We start from the raw sequence: 16,009 nt of genomic DNA, 5'->3' as shown, positions 1-16,009 counted from the left end.
TGAAAATTAAAATTGTGTTTGGATATGAAATAAAATCAAAGTTATATGAGTAAAATTTGGAAAATTTCTAAAGTTTAATTTTCAAACTTTGAATTTTATATTTTAAGTTAAATGAAACTAAATCATTTTAAAATATATTGAATTTTGGAGATTTTCCTCTTAACTGAATGATTGTTTTGCATTAAGTTATTGTACGTGTCCACCAATGCTATCTTATTTTAGACAAAATGCATATTTAAGGAAATTAATTAGGGGCAAAAATAAAAGTTCACAGAAAAGAAGTACGATAAGGTATATTTGGTAGAATAAGTAAGGATATTGGATGGAATTATATTTTATTCTATTTTTTATATGAGATAGTACCATCATTTTAATACGAATGATTGAATCACATAATCTTGAAATTAGCCAATATTTCAAACGTTATTAAATACAGAATAAAATTAATTCTAAATTTTATTTTAAAATTATTATTATAATCTCGCGTATCAAATAACCCAACAATCTTTAAAAGTGTCTTGAGCTTTGATCATGAAAGGGCGTGCTAACGGCTGTGTGATAAGGCAAAATATCTTAAGATTAAGATTGAGATTATATTTATAATTTATTTGATCCGATATATATTAAATCTGAAATAAATTTATACGTGCAACCAAATAGAGTATAAATTTTATTCCAACTTTTATTTGTGACCATTAGTCAACAATATTTATAAAAAAAACACACACAAAAAAATATCAGTTTGTTCTATATTATTTTTTTACTTATAAGCTGTTTTCAACTTATAAACTACTTAAATAAGTTCATCCAAATAAACCCAACTATTTATTGAAGCTTATTTTAAGCACAAAATGACTTTAAGTTGGTCAGTCAAACACTCAAAAAAAAATTAAAAACACCTTATAAGCAACTTATAAGTCAATTCAAACGACCTCTAGATCTTTGGAAGGCTAAATTCGAAAGTGACCCCTCATATTTGCCAAAACTTTTCATTTGGGCTCCTTATTCAAGGGCATGTCCTATTAAACACTTAATAAATATTATAATATACTGTAATTGAAATTTTAAAAAATATTTAAAATTCAAGTTCAAAAAATATATTTACAAGTTTAAATCTGAGAAATGTCTATGAAATTATCCCTAAAATTTAATATTTATTTTTTAAAACTTCGAATTATATATTCAAGTTAAATGAAGCTAAATCAATATAATAGGTACAGAGTGAGATTTTCCTTTTAACCGAAGGATTGTTTTGCATTAAGTTAATATATATGTCCACCAATGCTACCTTACTTTAGACAAAATGCATAGTTAATTAAACCTTGATCAGTGGCAAAAGGAAATTATTTAAGAGGGAAAATAAAAGTCTAGAGAAAAGGCAAAGTATTAAGGCATCTTTTGGTATATCATATGAGATAAACAAAAATATTTTATGATATTATTTTATCCATTTGTTATATGAATTAGTATTTTTATTATTTCAATATAAATGATTGGATAAAATACTTTTGAAATTAAGTAATACCTTAAATCAAATTCATTTAAAGAATAATAATATAAGACAGTTTAGTATAATAAAAATTATTTTTCTTAAAAATAAATCTTTTCACTTTCTGCATTTCTATTTCTTCAAGGGAAAAAAAAGGTTTTGGAGGATAATTTGGTCATTTAGTAAGGGCGCCAAGACAAATGCTTTGGCACGTGCCTTCATTGGCAAATCAAATAAGCTTTCCCTTCAGCATGTGCTTCCCTGATTTGGATCTCCAAAAATCTAACAAATGCCCTTGTTTGCATTTTCGAACTATGTAAAATTGAACAAAAATATTTTTATTATTATTTAAAGAGTTAAAATATAAATTTTTTTGTTTTTAATTAATTGAAGATACTTTTATTTAATTTTGAATATTCTAAAAATATTTTTGACTTTTTTTTGAACTCTTATAATTTAATTTTTTTAATATAAGATAATACATAATGTATCAAATATCTTTTAAATTTATGATGTTAAATATGTTAGAATAATAAAAAAAGCCAATATAAAAAATAATATTTTTTAAAATAGACTAAAAAGGGTAAAAAGATAAGTAACTAAAATGAAAATATTGTTACCTTTTTGGACTCTTTGACGTTTAAAGATTTTCCTTCATTTCTTTTTTCAAAATCCTAATTATTTGGAATTCTTTTCGTTTATTAAATAGCAATTTCATTGACTTCTAAAATTAAGTTAAGACTGAATTAATGTATTTTAACTAAATGTAAATATTTCGAAATTGTACTAATAAATTACTGGAATGTAATCAAAACTTACCGTGATATCGAGAATGAAAGGTAAAGTATTTCAAAGTACATGTATTTTCAACAAGTTTAACTTTTCTTGTAAATATTTAGAGGTAGACGGAACAAGAATGAAAAGTTATTAAACAAGACAAGGCACAACTTGATCTAACTGAGGACATGACTTTAGATAGAAACGTATAGAGTTTGAAGATTAGAGTAAAAAGTTAGTCGGTAGATGTTATCGAGGACATGACTTTAAAAAAAGGTATAGAGATCGAAAATTAGAGTAAACGGCTAGTCACTAGATGAGTGTTATCGGAGAGGCAGGAAGCTAATCTCCTCTTTTAAAAATATAATCTGTACATGTTCAAATTTGTTGACATTTAACAAGTAATGTACTTGAGATGTACATCATGACCTGTAGATGTCAAGTTATCAAACAACTAATTTTGTATAGCAAGTAGAATCTTAAAAACAAAAAAACAAGAGCATAAACTTGTATGATTATGTTCCTACTTACAAGTTTAACTTTCTGTTCTTCAATTTATGAACGTTTCTTGCTTCCTTCAACAAAATAAAGTAACATCATAGAATTTTTACAACCCGCGATTCTCCTACAAAACGCGTAACTGAAGAGTCCTTAGGGACCTTAATCCTGATTGATGAAAAACAAAATCAGGAGGTGAGGTGTACTATAATACACTAGCCCCCTCCTCGTCACTATTACAGCAAGTACAAACATTAGCATATAATAGTATAGTGCTAACCTTGTTACTCTTACTTCCACTGGCAAGAGAGCTTCTGCACGTAAAATACCCCTGGCCCTAGGGATATAATCTTACTTCCTAGTACGGAAAAACCTTTTGTATAAGGTTTGAAATGGTAAATTGAGGTGGAGTAGACCGATGATCCTGTAGTTATTTAGCCGGCTATTGAAAGAAAAAGCTTGCACCTGCTTCTCTGTAGTTGCTAAAAGCATCAGCTAGTAAGTATATATGTTCCCCTGAACACATGTATGATTCTACAGCAACCTGCAAGCATCAGCAATAGTGAGTATAAGAAGTTCTTATTGACGTGCAAAATTTATGAGCTAAATATCAGTTTAAACCCCTAAAGTTGCTATTTGCCAGGCCAAAAGTTCATTTCTTATGGAGACATAACCAAGAGAAATTTCCAAGTAAATCCTTTCCAGTTTGACAACGTTGCTGCCTACATCTAGAAATGAGCCATGTTTTTATCGGCAGTTGAATAAAAGGACACAAAGAAGGTCCAAGAAAATGAAAAAATTAACTCGCGAGTATATAGGTTGAAAAAGAAACTGGGAAAAAGATGGAAGTAAAAAGAATGATGTAAGCTACAGAGTGTTTTGGACACTGCAAATCAGCACTTCCAACAGTGCCTATGCTCAACCCAAAATGATTCAAACTTTAGAAAAATGAGAATTTCCTAGTAAAGTTAGACAGTTTTTGTCAACTTAAAATGATGGTAACATCTACCTTCTCAACTATGGTCACCATAGTTATTTAGTTAAGAAAATCTGGGACATTAAATTCTAAATGGGACATGTGTCATACATATCCAAGTAAAGCTCAGCGAAATAGAGAGAATGACTAGTGAAGAAGAGCCTAATACACTCAAGATTATAGCAGCACACTTCCTAAAATTGTTTTCTCTTTCAACTCACTTTTCCCAACTCAATGGTATTACTAAAGTGAAAGAAGATTCCGCCTTTTGATTAACTAAAGAACTAAAAGGAAGCTATTAGCAGAAAGGAAAATCATCCAAACTTTGTAATGTATCAGAAGTTAATTAACTGTTATTCAAAGATCTCTGTAATTCATCTATCTCCTCAACAAGTGTCACTCAAAATGATCATTAAACAAGTTTAAGCAGTGGCGGAGCCAGAAATTTGTCAAGGGTGTTCAATCTTTGAAGAAGTAAAATATCCAAAATTTTCGATGAGTGAGTTCACCACCATGCAAGCCTGGAAACAGCCTTTGGCAGAAATGCAAGGTAAGGCTGCATACAATAGACCCTTGTGGTCGGGCCCTTCCCCGGACCCTGCGCATAGCGGGAGCTTTAGTGCACCGGGCTGCCCTTTTTTTTCGATGAGTGAGTTCACCACCATCTTATTTAGCCTAGCAAATTTTTGAAGTTCCGTTGCTTTTATTTAGGAAAATATACGAACTACTGTATAAAGTAAAATATTAATGGAACGACTAAGTGGACTTGTAAACATAGATCACACAATCAAAGGAAAAAAATTTCACTAATTTATCAATTTAGGCTTCGGATTTAAAACATGAAATTTTGACACAAAATATTAACCAACTTTTTAACCCTTCAAAGTACATTTTGTGTTGGTAAAATTATAAATACAATTAATATCTATATAACGACATGTTTTAAGAGAATATATTTGGTTAAATTGTAATATTAAGGAATTTAACTAATAATTTCAAAATAGATAAAACCAAAATTAACAATTCAAGTTTATTTTATAAAATTCTTTGCGGCGGAGCTTAAAGAAAATGAAACAAAAGTATACTGTTGGGGCTGCACCAAGTCTCGAACTTAGACCATCAGTGTGGAATTGGAACATCATTACCATCGCGCCAAAGTATCTTCTTTGTACAAAGGGTGTTCAACATTACATATCTATGCTTAAACAACAGAATTCGACCTATATATACGATATAATTTTTCTGGCAAGGGTGCTCAACTCTCTGATGGCTGTAGCTCTGCCCCTGTGATTCTGCCAAGGACTATGCCAATTATCATTGGCATATTCACTTGCGCCTTAGTGCTCTTTACTCTTACTTTATCTAGCAGGTTACCATGGTTGCCGCGTTTCGTGAAGAATTTGAAAAGGTGTCGGCATCTATGAAGGAGGAAGGAGGTGTCTGATGGAAAATTATCTGGAGCGTTTTGAATGGATGCTTTTATGTGATGAAACATTGAGGGAGATAATCGAGATGGCTAAATGAGGGAGGAACAAAATTCTGTTTTGCAGCAAGTTCAGGGTTTAAAATTTGAACCATGTAGAGGAAGTTCAAGCAATAAATCAGTTGGGTTTAGACCCAATTATCCTCGAGTCGCAAACATACTTGAAACACGTAACTCAAGAGCTGGAGCAGAAGGCGTAACACACTGATACACCATCGCATACGACCGCAAGTCGACTAGCTTCAACACGACTTCAGTAGCAAAATCCAAGGGAGATTCAAAAGGTTGTATGATTCAAAATTTGCTCGAAAAAGAGAGCCAGTGTTATGTTTCAGATGTGATGAAATATTTGGCCTCAATCATTGTTGTAAAAATAGGCAACTTAACCAATTGATCATTTCAGAGGCACCCAGCACAGATGAAAATGATACAGAAGAATTCTTTCAGCCTACCAGAGAAGATGTAGTTGAAGGGGAAAGTAAGGGTACTATGATGGTGTTGAATATGAATTCGGTTGTGGGCCTTACAGCAGGTATAAGTTGTTCTTCTTATTGACAAGGCAAAATTTAAGAGCTAAATACCAGTTTAAGCCCCTAAAGGTTGGTTTCAAAGTAAGCCCACATCAACCTATTTGCCAGGTCAAATGTTCATTCTTACGGAGACATAACCAAGAAAAATTTCCATGTAAATCTACGGTTTGCTTGCGAATTGTGTGCTTTTTTGTAAAGTTTTTGTAAAAACGAAGAATTAAATTCGGGTTACATCAAATTGAGATTTAATTTGAGAGTGAAAGTTCAGGCAAGGAAAAGGATATCCTGACCCCTAAAAGAAGATTTTTAAAATAGAAGGCTTAGAATTTAAAATTGAGAGGGAAGAGATAACGTTGCTGCTGACATCTAGAAGTGAGCAATGTTTTATAGGCAGTTGAATAAATGGAAGCAACGAACGTCACAGAAAATGAAAAAATTAACTCACTAGCGTATAGGTTGAAAAAGAAATAGAAATTGATCTTCCCATCTGTTAAGGGGAAAAAGAAGAAGTTAAAGAAAGAAGTTAGTTTTAGAGTGTCTTGGACACTGCAAATCAACACTTCCAACTGTGCACATGCTCAACCCAAAATGATTCAAACTTTTGAAAAATGAGGATTTCTTACTAAAGTTGGACAGTTTTTGTTATCTTTAGATGATGGTAACATCTACCTTCTACGGATGGCAATGAGGCAGTGTAGTTGTGGGGCATGGTGGATTTAAGCCTACGCGTTGTGCTCTGCGGGGCGGGTTGAAGTAATTCTATTTTAAATTGATGCGGGGCAGGGCGGGTTGCGAGTTTTATGTTTAAGTCTTACTGCCACGATGGAATTGCTCCATCATCTGCAATGCTTCTTATATCCTAATTTTAATCTGGGTGACTTAAAGTGTACCTTAGGGGATAACCAGTTGAGTAGAAGTTATACAAATTTAGAGTTGGTAGGAATACATGATATATTTGTTTTTAATATTTTGAGTAACATTCAAGATTAGAATTGATAAATCATTTTAAGTAGGAATATCTGGGATATTTAGTTTGAACATTTTGGGTAATATTCTAAATTTAGTCTACTATACAAGAAAAAAAATTAAGAAAGCCATTTTGGAAAATGGTCAAAGTTTGAGCAACGAATTGTATAACACAATGATCAGAAACAATGTTGTTTGATTGAAGCCAATATCAGGTCTAAAGTATTCATCTTTCATATCTATTAGTGTTATTTACATCCTTAGTGTCAAAATTGTTCTTCTAAGGTAGAAGAGGGAATAAAAAGAAAGAGAAAAGAACTAATTAAACTTCTTAAGTAAGAAATAATTGCTAAACTCTCCATTTTTAGAAAAACTGAAATATTAATCTATTTTGTTTAAGCTTAAATAATAAAATAATTTTAAAAAGTAAGTTTCTTTGCTATGCAGAGCGGGTTGAAAATAGATAAAAATGCTACGTGGTGTAGGGTGGGGCGGGTTGAAGACTTTGCGGGTTTAGACTAAACCCGCACCGCAACAACCCTGCCCTATTGCCATTTCTACTACCTTCCCAACTATGGTTACGGCAGTTGTTTAGTTAAGAAAATCTGGGCCATTAAAATTTAAATGAGACATGTGTAAAACATCCATGTAAAGCTTAGGAACTAGAGAGAATGACTAGTGAAGAAGAGCCTGGTACGTTCAAGAGTCAAGATTATAGCAGTTAAACACTTCCTAAAATTGATTTCTCCTTCAACTCACTTTTCGCAAGTCAACGGTATCACTAAAGTGAAAGAAGATTCCGCCTTTTGATCAACTAAAGAAAACTAACAGGAAGCTATTAGCAGCAAGGAAAATCATCCAAACTTTATAATATCAGACGTTAATTAACTGTTATTTAATGATCTTTGTAATTCATCTACCTCCTCAATAAGTGCCACTAAAAATGATCATTAAACATGTTTAGGCTTTGATTCTGCCAAGGGCTATGCCAATAGTTATTGGCATATTCACTTGTGCCTTGGTGCTCTTTATCTTACTTTGTCTAGTGACACAACATGTACCCCTAAACACTGCTTAAATGGACTAAAGAACGTCCAATGTCATTTACTTAGAAGCGCAGAAGCCACCAAACACAAGATACAAAAATGTTCTTGCAAAACGTTGTTGTTCCTTGGGTGTAGGCAAAAACCAAAAAGGGCAACCAAGATTTCTAAGTAGATATGGTATAAAAATGGTCCTTAAATATGCAACATCTTGTTCATTATTTGACAAAATAAGCAAAATTTTAAAACACGTGAAAAATGCAGCAAAGGAATACTTACAAGTTGTTAACTATTACGACAGTCATTCACCTGAGTCCTGACATCTTTCAATCATTGTTTTGTAGATCTGGACAAACTAGGCTTTCGATGCAGAGTTCTGCCTCAATACTGTCATCAACATTAGTAACCTCTCGATATGTGATAGAGTCATTCTTTGTATTGTATATCGCAAAAGTTGATTCAAACACGAAAAGAATTTCACCTTCATTATACATGAAAAGGGGCGGAGAAAGCGTATAGTTCTCAGGAAACCTTATGGTATATAGTTTTGTCCAAGACTCCTTAACTCCGTATTCCTTCATTACCCACACATCAGAGTGAGTTCTCTCATAACTATTACAGAGCACTGAAAGATCACCTCCCAACACGCCAACGTTCAAATCTCCTTCTTTGTAGCTGCAGGGCTGCTCCAACTTTCCCCATTTCTCATCAACCAAATCAATAGACGTGATGCCCTGACGACCTCTACGCGTAGTAATCCAATGAAGCTTTCCCTTCACAAATTTAGGCGAACCACAGTAACTCAATCCAGGTTTAAAATCTTCAAGTGTTTTCAAAGAATCATTCTTTAAACTATATATCATGGCCTCGAAATTGGCCTTAATCATGCTACTAAAAATACCCACTACCTTATAATCGTCATGAACCTCATCATATCCAAAACCACAATTGAACCAGCACTGACCCATCTGTGTAGGCAAAAAGTCTAACACTTTCTTGAACTTTCTAATTGATGGATTCCAGATAACCAACTCATTAAACCCATTGGAAAGACAAATCAACCCATTAACAGAACCCGAAAAATAAACACCTTGAGGTGGATTTTTCATGGGACAATCCAAATCAAATGCCTCACTAACAGAGTCATCATGAAATAAAGAGCTGACAGAACAATATTTCATATTACTGTCTTCTAGTCTTTCAAATTGTAACAGAGATATATGGCGGGTGTAATCCTTAGCGGAAAAACTAAGATGGGTTTTTACAAATTCAGGGCTGGAAATTAAATCAAACCAATTTTTCGAAACACATTTGAACTGTAAAAGGTATTTGACTGGAACCCTTACAAGAATTGCTGCGATGAGTTCGTCTGGCAAAGTGGGGATTGAATTGCTTGAAGTGGATGGAATTTGAGTAAGCTTTCTGAGTTTCCTCCGTTTTGGGCGCTGATGAGAAGCCTCAGATTCCATTTGGGGTTGCACAAAATTTGAGCTTTGCTTATTGTTTCTTGAGAAAGCTCAACTTTTTGCCGCAGGTTATATATACTGCTCTTATATATCTCTCTTTTTTATGGTTGGTAATATAGGGTTTCTTTAATCATTCTACACCTTCATCCAAGAGAGCGTTTAAATTGACAATACATATTGCTACGATGATATCCATTTTTGTTTGTCTAAACTTACGTGATACATTTTCTTTTTAGTTTTTTTTAAGGCTGAATTCATCGGTGACACCTAAAGTTAGCATCAACTTTCATTAGACATTTTAATTATACTTTGTTCATTTTAGACACCTCAAGTAAGAACTCGATGTGTCATTTTGACATTTTGTGCTGACTTGGCACATTGCATGTGTTACACCCATATTGAGCGCGTGAAGAGCGTTTTAATATTTTTTTTCTTGTTCTTCTTCTTCTTCTCCATTTTCTAGCTACCATTTTTCATCTATGATGAAATAGATTTGAGCCAAATATAAAGTGAAATAGATTCTATGTGACCAGGATTCAAGCCTTGGAAACAGCCTCTGACAAAAATGCAAGGTAAGGCTGCGTACAGTAGACCCTTGTGGTCGGGCCCTTGCCCAAACCCTGCGCATAGCTGGAGCTTTAGTGCACCGGATTGTCCTTTTATAAAGTGAAATAGATTCCAGCCTTGATAGTAATATATCTCTGCCATCAACACCATAGCTACTACCTACCCCCTCCTTTTTATACCCATTTTCATCAATACCATAGCTGTCATTTCTCCGATGTCATTCTCTTCCTCAAACATCAATTAAGATTTGTTGATATTTTTTGTATTGTGGGTTCTTTAAGATTTGAATTCTTTAACAATTTCAAGAAAAATAATTTTAGATTTGTATTAGTCTTGCCGGAAAATATGGTGGTTCATCGGATTTTTTTGACCTAATTTGATTTATATTTTTGGATTAAATTCCCTTCTACAGCTTAACTCTTTTGAATTTTTCAGTTAGAATTTTTTAGACAGTCCTATAAAACAGAAACGTCTGCTTCAAAAAAGTTCTACTAATCTCTATCAAATGGAGTAGTGAAACAATATTCGAACATGGATATCATCATTCTTGCCATCTTGATCCATTTTAACAATTTTCTTGTATAACTCCATTTTTTCCCTTTAAATGATATGGATAGGATTGGCATGAGTGTGGGGGAGAAGAAGATCTGGTGGGATGGGGGAGGGGTTGAGGTTGGGGTGAGTGGGGTTGGACAAAACAGCGGGAGGGGTGGGTGGTGCTGGAGAGATCACTGGGAGGGTATGGGGGTGGGGGTTAATAGAAGTTGTTAAGTTTTCTTTTTTTTAAAAAAAAAATTATTATTTGGATTAAAAATATCACGTGTCTTTATTTAATTCGTCACTTTTGACACGTCATTGGCGAGTGCATTACACACACTTTATATATTTGGATGATTGTCAAAAACGTGTCAAAATGATATATCGGGGCCTTACTTGAGGTGTCTAAAATGAACAAAGCCTAGTTGAAGTGTCTAAGTGAAAGTTAGTACCAATTTTAGGAGGCCACCGATGGATTCCGCCTTTTTTAAAATCTATTTTAAATGTATGTCAGTTGTTCTAATTTTTTGACAATTTTGAGACTTTTTGTAGTTGAGTTTCTTTTTTGATACAGTTTTTTTTTTATTGATACTATTGTGTTGTTGTTATTATAATCTTTGACACTAACACTAGAGTTGCTTCTCTTTCAAGCCTTCACTCATTTATCTTTCAAATTTCCTTCCATATTCTTCTTTCCTTTTTTAGGGTTTTTGTGGAGTTTCTTATTCTGAATCAAATTTATTTTTGGTAAGTTTTCTCTTAGTTCTTTTTTTCCTTGATGTTCATTTTTGGTAATGAATTTAAACGGTGTATAAATATATTTTCTCTTTATTATACGTGAATGTCATGATTAGCGGAAACTGTAATCATCAGTCTAATAGTCAGTGGAATTTGCGTGATCCACAAAATGGGTATGGTATTTTGTAAAGAATCTAGTACAAAGCTTAAGTAAAAATAAAACAATATTTTAAGATCAAAGACAAAAATTTCTAAAATAATATTCGTTTTGCGCTTTTCAAGATTTGACTTAGTCAGAGTCACGATTTGATAGATTAGTTAAAGCCTAATTGACTAACTATCACTTAATAATTTTTAGAAGATAATTGATTCAAAGATTTATATATGTGAAGAGAAATTTGACACAATTAATGTCATGCTCCGAGCCTACACTCTGGATATGGGCAGCACTCGAAGAGTTTTGTTGGTCCCAAGAGAACCCTTGGCTAGACTAACTATCACTTAATAATTTTTAGAAGATAATTGATTCAAAGATTTATATATGTGAAGAGAAATTTGACACAATTAATGTCATGCTCCGAGCCTACACTCTGGATGTGGGCGACAATCGGAGAGTATTGCTGGTCCCAAGAGAACCCTTGGCCAGACTGACTACGAAATGGAAGACTAAACAAACACGCAAAATATTTTTAAAGTGAACCGTTAAAATATTTAAGCAAAACACAAAACATTTCAATCTCAATTTATGCAAAGTCTGAAAATAATTCTTAATACAAATAGTAATAATGTTTAAAACATTATAATAAATAGACTGAACTAACTCACAAATATTTCTATGAATCCTCTTACTAAACTGAGATAGATGCCGAGACAAGACCCACGACTACCTGACTACTCCACTAAACATGAATCATAATCAAATACACTGAACTAACTAAATTAGAGCCTTCCAAAAGTGAAGAGGTCTCTCTAACTGTAGATAGATAGAAGTCTTACTGAAGTGTCTGCGATAGTGAGTACCTATGTAACACCCCCCAAAATTCTTCACTAGGATTCGGATCCTTCTTATATACGTGTAGGATCGAACTCGATTATTGTAAAGTATATGCATGAGTTAGGATGAGTCCCTGAGTAATTGAAGAGTGTTAGAGGTGATGTGGGGTAACAAAGGACCCCTAGGACCAAGCTAAGTCCAAGAATTCATCGTGGCTAAGTTTTAGAATGAGTTCGTGTAAGGGGTCGACTTCTAATGACCCTATCTTTTGAAAGACGATGATCTGGGTGGCACATGACCTATTAAATTAAAGGTCTTCGAGTCTTCTTTCCAACGCCACCAAGATCGTAATTTTTGGAGTTCGGAGTCAAAAGTTATGACTATCCTAAGGCGAACTAGCACGATAGGAATCTCAGGCCTAGGTTGCAATGGCTGGAAATCTGGGCTTGGCGCTACAGTGGCACGACGCGCCACTATCGCGCCAGGAACAAGCCTCAGTAGTTTGGTCCCTAGCGCAGCGCGCCACTAGAAGATGTGCAGGGTTTTCAAGCCTATTTTCCAGAACTCAGAAAACTTGGGCTTGGAACTGTAAGGGCGCGACGCGCCACTATCATGCCATAAAACAGCCTCAGTTGTTTGGTCCTTGGCGCGACGCGCCACTAGCAGATGTGCAGGTTTTAAGCCTAATTGACTTGGCGCTACAATGGCGCGACACGCCACTATCGCACCAAGAGTGTTTTTGGCCTATTTTTCAGAATTTTAGAGAAAGGGCAATTTGGGAATTTTCCCAAATTATATATGTATCAGCCTTAGAACATTTTGGACCATTATTTTCAGCTCCTCTCTTTCTCTCTAAAAGCCCTAGAAATCCCTCTCTTCTTCTTCAATCCTTCTCCAACAAAGATTTCATTCAAGAGCTTCAAGAAATTCAAGTTTTCCATTGAAGACCCAACAACAAGGTTTTCTTCAAGTCTTCACTAAGGTATGTAAGGCTACCCAAAGCATGGGTTGAGTCCACCACTGTGCCCTATGTTTTCTTTGAGGTTAAATGTCCATAAGAATGGAGTTTCTTGGTAGGTTTATGTTCAAATGAGTCTTGTCACATATTTAATTGATTCCTATTATGTTGATGTTGTTGAGCTAAGAAATTCCTAAAATCTTCTTGTTAGCATGAGTCGATGGAGTTGAGTTGTTAACATACTTTGTTGATTTCCTTAACCATGTGATTATGTTAGATATGTCAATTTCCTTGAATGAGTTATTCCTCTTGAATTGTTGATTTAAAAACCTTGGAGTTGTGATGAGTCCTAAGGATGTGATAAATGAGAAGAGAAATGGTTGGTTATGTTTGTAGGTTTCTATAAATGCGCACCTAAGATAGACTTGATTGAGTTGAATTGAGGATAGAGTCGATGAGTAGGCAAAGTCCTAAATGAGACCAGCCGTGATCACTTATTTGAGATGATTGAATAGAGTCTTATGAGCATGGAGTCATAGGAGGAGTATCGAGCACCGAAGCGGGTAAGAGTATAGTCCATACTCGAACCCCATAAAATACGCCGCCAACGTAGGTAGGGATGAAATCGTTAAAGTCGGATGCTTCCCGTTGGGATCGAACCGTTAAAGTCAGATGTTTCCCATCTTATTGTCCTGAAATGATAGGACTTGACTAATTGATGGAATCCATGATTGGTGACGCATTCATACCCTGGCAAGGTATGGATGGACGTGGAAACAACGTCAACTTGTTGTAATATCACTGGCTCATAAGTGATGGTTGTCGGATAAGAAAAACTCTCATTTAGGTCTTGATAGTACTCTGAGTCGATTTGAGTTGAGAGGCATGTGATTTGGTTCCGTCTAAACCATTTCTTGTTAGACTTAGGACACTTGATTGAGTTGTTTTCTTCCTTCTGAGTTGAGATTTCCGAGATGGTTTGACCCTTTTCTGATGTTGTATTATTTGGTCATTTTATATACTCGTACATTTTATGTACTGACGCTATTTGGCCTGCATCATTTCATGATGCAGAGACAGGTACCAGAGATCATCAACCGGCGCACCGTTGAAGATCTACACACTCTCAGCTACTTGGTGAGCCCTCCTAGCTTCCAGAGGATGCCAAGACTTTCTTTATAGTTTTGTTTTGTTTCCTTTATTTTTGCTTGTTGGTAGCCATGGGCTTGTCATTGGAATCTCCTAGATTATTGATAGAGGCTTCATAGACTAGAGTGTGGGAATGTTGAACTATTATTTTGAATAGTTTTATTATACTTATTTGTCGATTTGATAGTGTTTGGCCTTCGGCCCTATAATAGGAACAATATGCCTATGTTTAAGTCTTCCGCTGAGAAAATGTGAATGAATGAAAGTGTGACTGGATCAGGTGGTTCGCTTGAAGGCTAGAAATGGCTTTCGAGTGCCGGCCACGCCTAGGGTACCCTCCCGGGGCGTGACAAACATGGTATCAGAGCACAGAGTTCAAGAGTCCTAGGGAGTCTATGAAGCCGTGTCTAGTAGAGTCTTGCTTATGGTTGTGTTATGCACCACACTTATAATCAGGAGGCTATAAGACATTAAGAATTTTTTCACTTCTTTCATACTCTGAATTCGTGCGATAGAGTTAAACTTTATAAACTTCATTTCTAATTCGTGCATTTATACGTTACAAATAATGCCTCCTAAACATATTGCTAGCCAGAGGAATGCTGATAATGCAGAGATGCCATAGTCAGAGGTACGCCCATCGAGGGCTAGGGGCCGACCTGCGAGGTATGCAGAGGCACCTCAAATGCCTACTACTCCACCTACACCAACTTCGGAGGCAGATTTTTAAGGGGCGATTGCTATGCTCACTCAATTAGTGGTTGCCCGAAATGGTAATCAGAGTTCGCCAACTCTTAGCTCTAGTTCCCAAGAGTCGTCTGCCGTCACCAGAATTTGAGACTTTCTGAGAATGAATCCGCCGGCATTCACGGGTTCTAAGGTTGATGAAGACCCCCAAAACTTTATTGATGAGATGTGGAAGATCCTGAAAGCTATGCATGCTATAGAGATCGAGGGGGTTGAGTTGGTGTCCTACCAGCTCAAGGATGTATCAAACATCTGGTATAACCAATGGGAACAAGGTAGAGGTGAGGATGCTGAACCTGTTATGTGTGATGAATTTGAGAGAGCCTTTCTTGATCACTTCTTTCCCAGAGAATTGAGGGAAGCGAAGGTGGAAAAATTTGTGAATCTAAAACAAGAAAGTATGACTATTAAGGAGTATAGTCTAAAGTTCATCCAGCTGTCCAGATATGCTCCAGAGATGATCCTAGATGTGAGGTCGAAGATGAGGAAATTTGTCTCTGGCTTAGGAAGACATGTGAAGAAGGAGTGCAAAGCAACATTGTTAATCTCCGATATGGATATTACAAGATTAATGGTGTACTCTCAACAGGTGGAGGATAAGAAGAGAAAAGAAAGAGAGGAGCATCTGAGCAAGAAGGCAAAATCAGCGGGCCATGAGAATGAACAGAGGCAAAACAAGGGCAACATGTCCTTCTTCCAAAAGAGACCTTCCAGTTATGCCTCATTGACTGCAAGTGCACCTTTGCCGTAGAACAGGTATGATCGACAGGGAAAGAGTCATGAGAATGTCAGACCCTAGGGTTCTCAATCCCAGGCTAGCGTGGGTCAAGGTTTGAGAGGGAAGCCACCATGCGACAAGTGCGGTAAGATCCACTTGGGAGAGTGCAGAGCAGGAAGGGGTGGTTATTATAAATGCGGCCAAATGGACCATTTTCAGAGGGAGTGTCCAACAGGGGGGAACAGAGCCCAGTATTCTACCACTGCGCCACAGGCTAGAAGTAATTAGAGGGGCATTGCTCCAGGTATGGGCGGGGGTACAAACCGCCTATATGCCATAGGTAGTCGCCAAGATCAGGAGAACTCCCCAAACA

General features: G+C 35.5%; 1 protein-coding gene across 2 annotated transcripts; it reads right to left on the bottom strand.

The window, feature by feature from the left end:
* Positions 1-2,709: 2,709 nt before the first annotated feature.
* LOC129880357 (F-box/kelch-repeat protein At3g23880-like) lies at positions 2,710-9,385 on the bottom strand. 2 transcript variants are annotated; one of them, XM_055954347.1, is made up of 2 exons: positions 8,072-9,385; positions 2,710-3,308 (listed from the first exon to the last, which is right to left on the bottom strand). In XM_055954347.1, exon 1 carries the CDS (start codon positions 9,229-9,231, stop codon positions 8,089-8,091), a length of 1,143 nt encoding a protein of 380 aa, XP_055810322.1. In that variant the 5' UTR covers positions 9,232-9,385; the 3' UTR covers positions 2,710-3,308; positions 8,072-8,088. The 2 variants fall into 2 exon arrangements, with proteins under 2 accessions (XP_055810322.1, XP_055810321.1); XM_055954346.1 differs by having other exon boundaries at positions 8,042-9,384.
* Between the last annotated feature and the right edge of the window lie 6,624 nt (positions 9,386-16,009).

The sequence above is a fragment of the Solanum dulcamara genome, chromosome 2 (genome assembly GCF_947179165.1).
Source record: "Solanum dulcamara chromosome 2, daSolDulc1.2, whole genome shotgun sequence".
NCBI lineage: Eukaryota > Viridiplantae > Streptophyta > Magnoliopsida > Solanales > Solanaceae > Solanum > Solanum dulcamara.
This window is presented reverse-complemented; position numbering and strand designations above follow the sequence as displayed.

Excerpts from the sequence above, each read along its gene's own strand:
- LOC129880357 (XM_055954347.1), bottom strand. The coding sequence starts at position 9,231 with ATGGAATCTGAGGCTTCTCATCAGCGCCCAAAACGGAGGAAACTCAGA.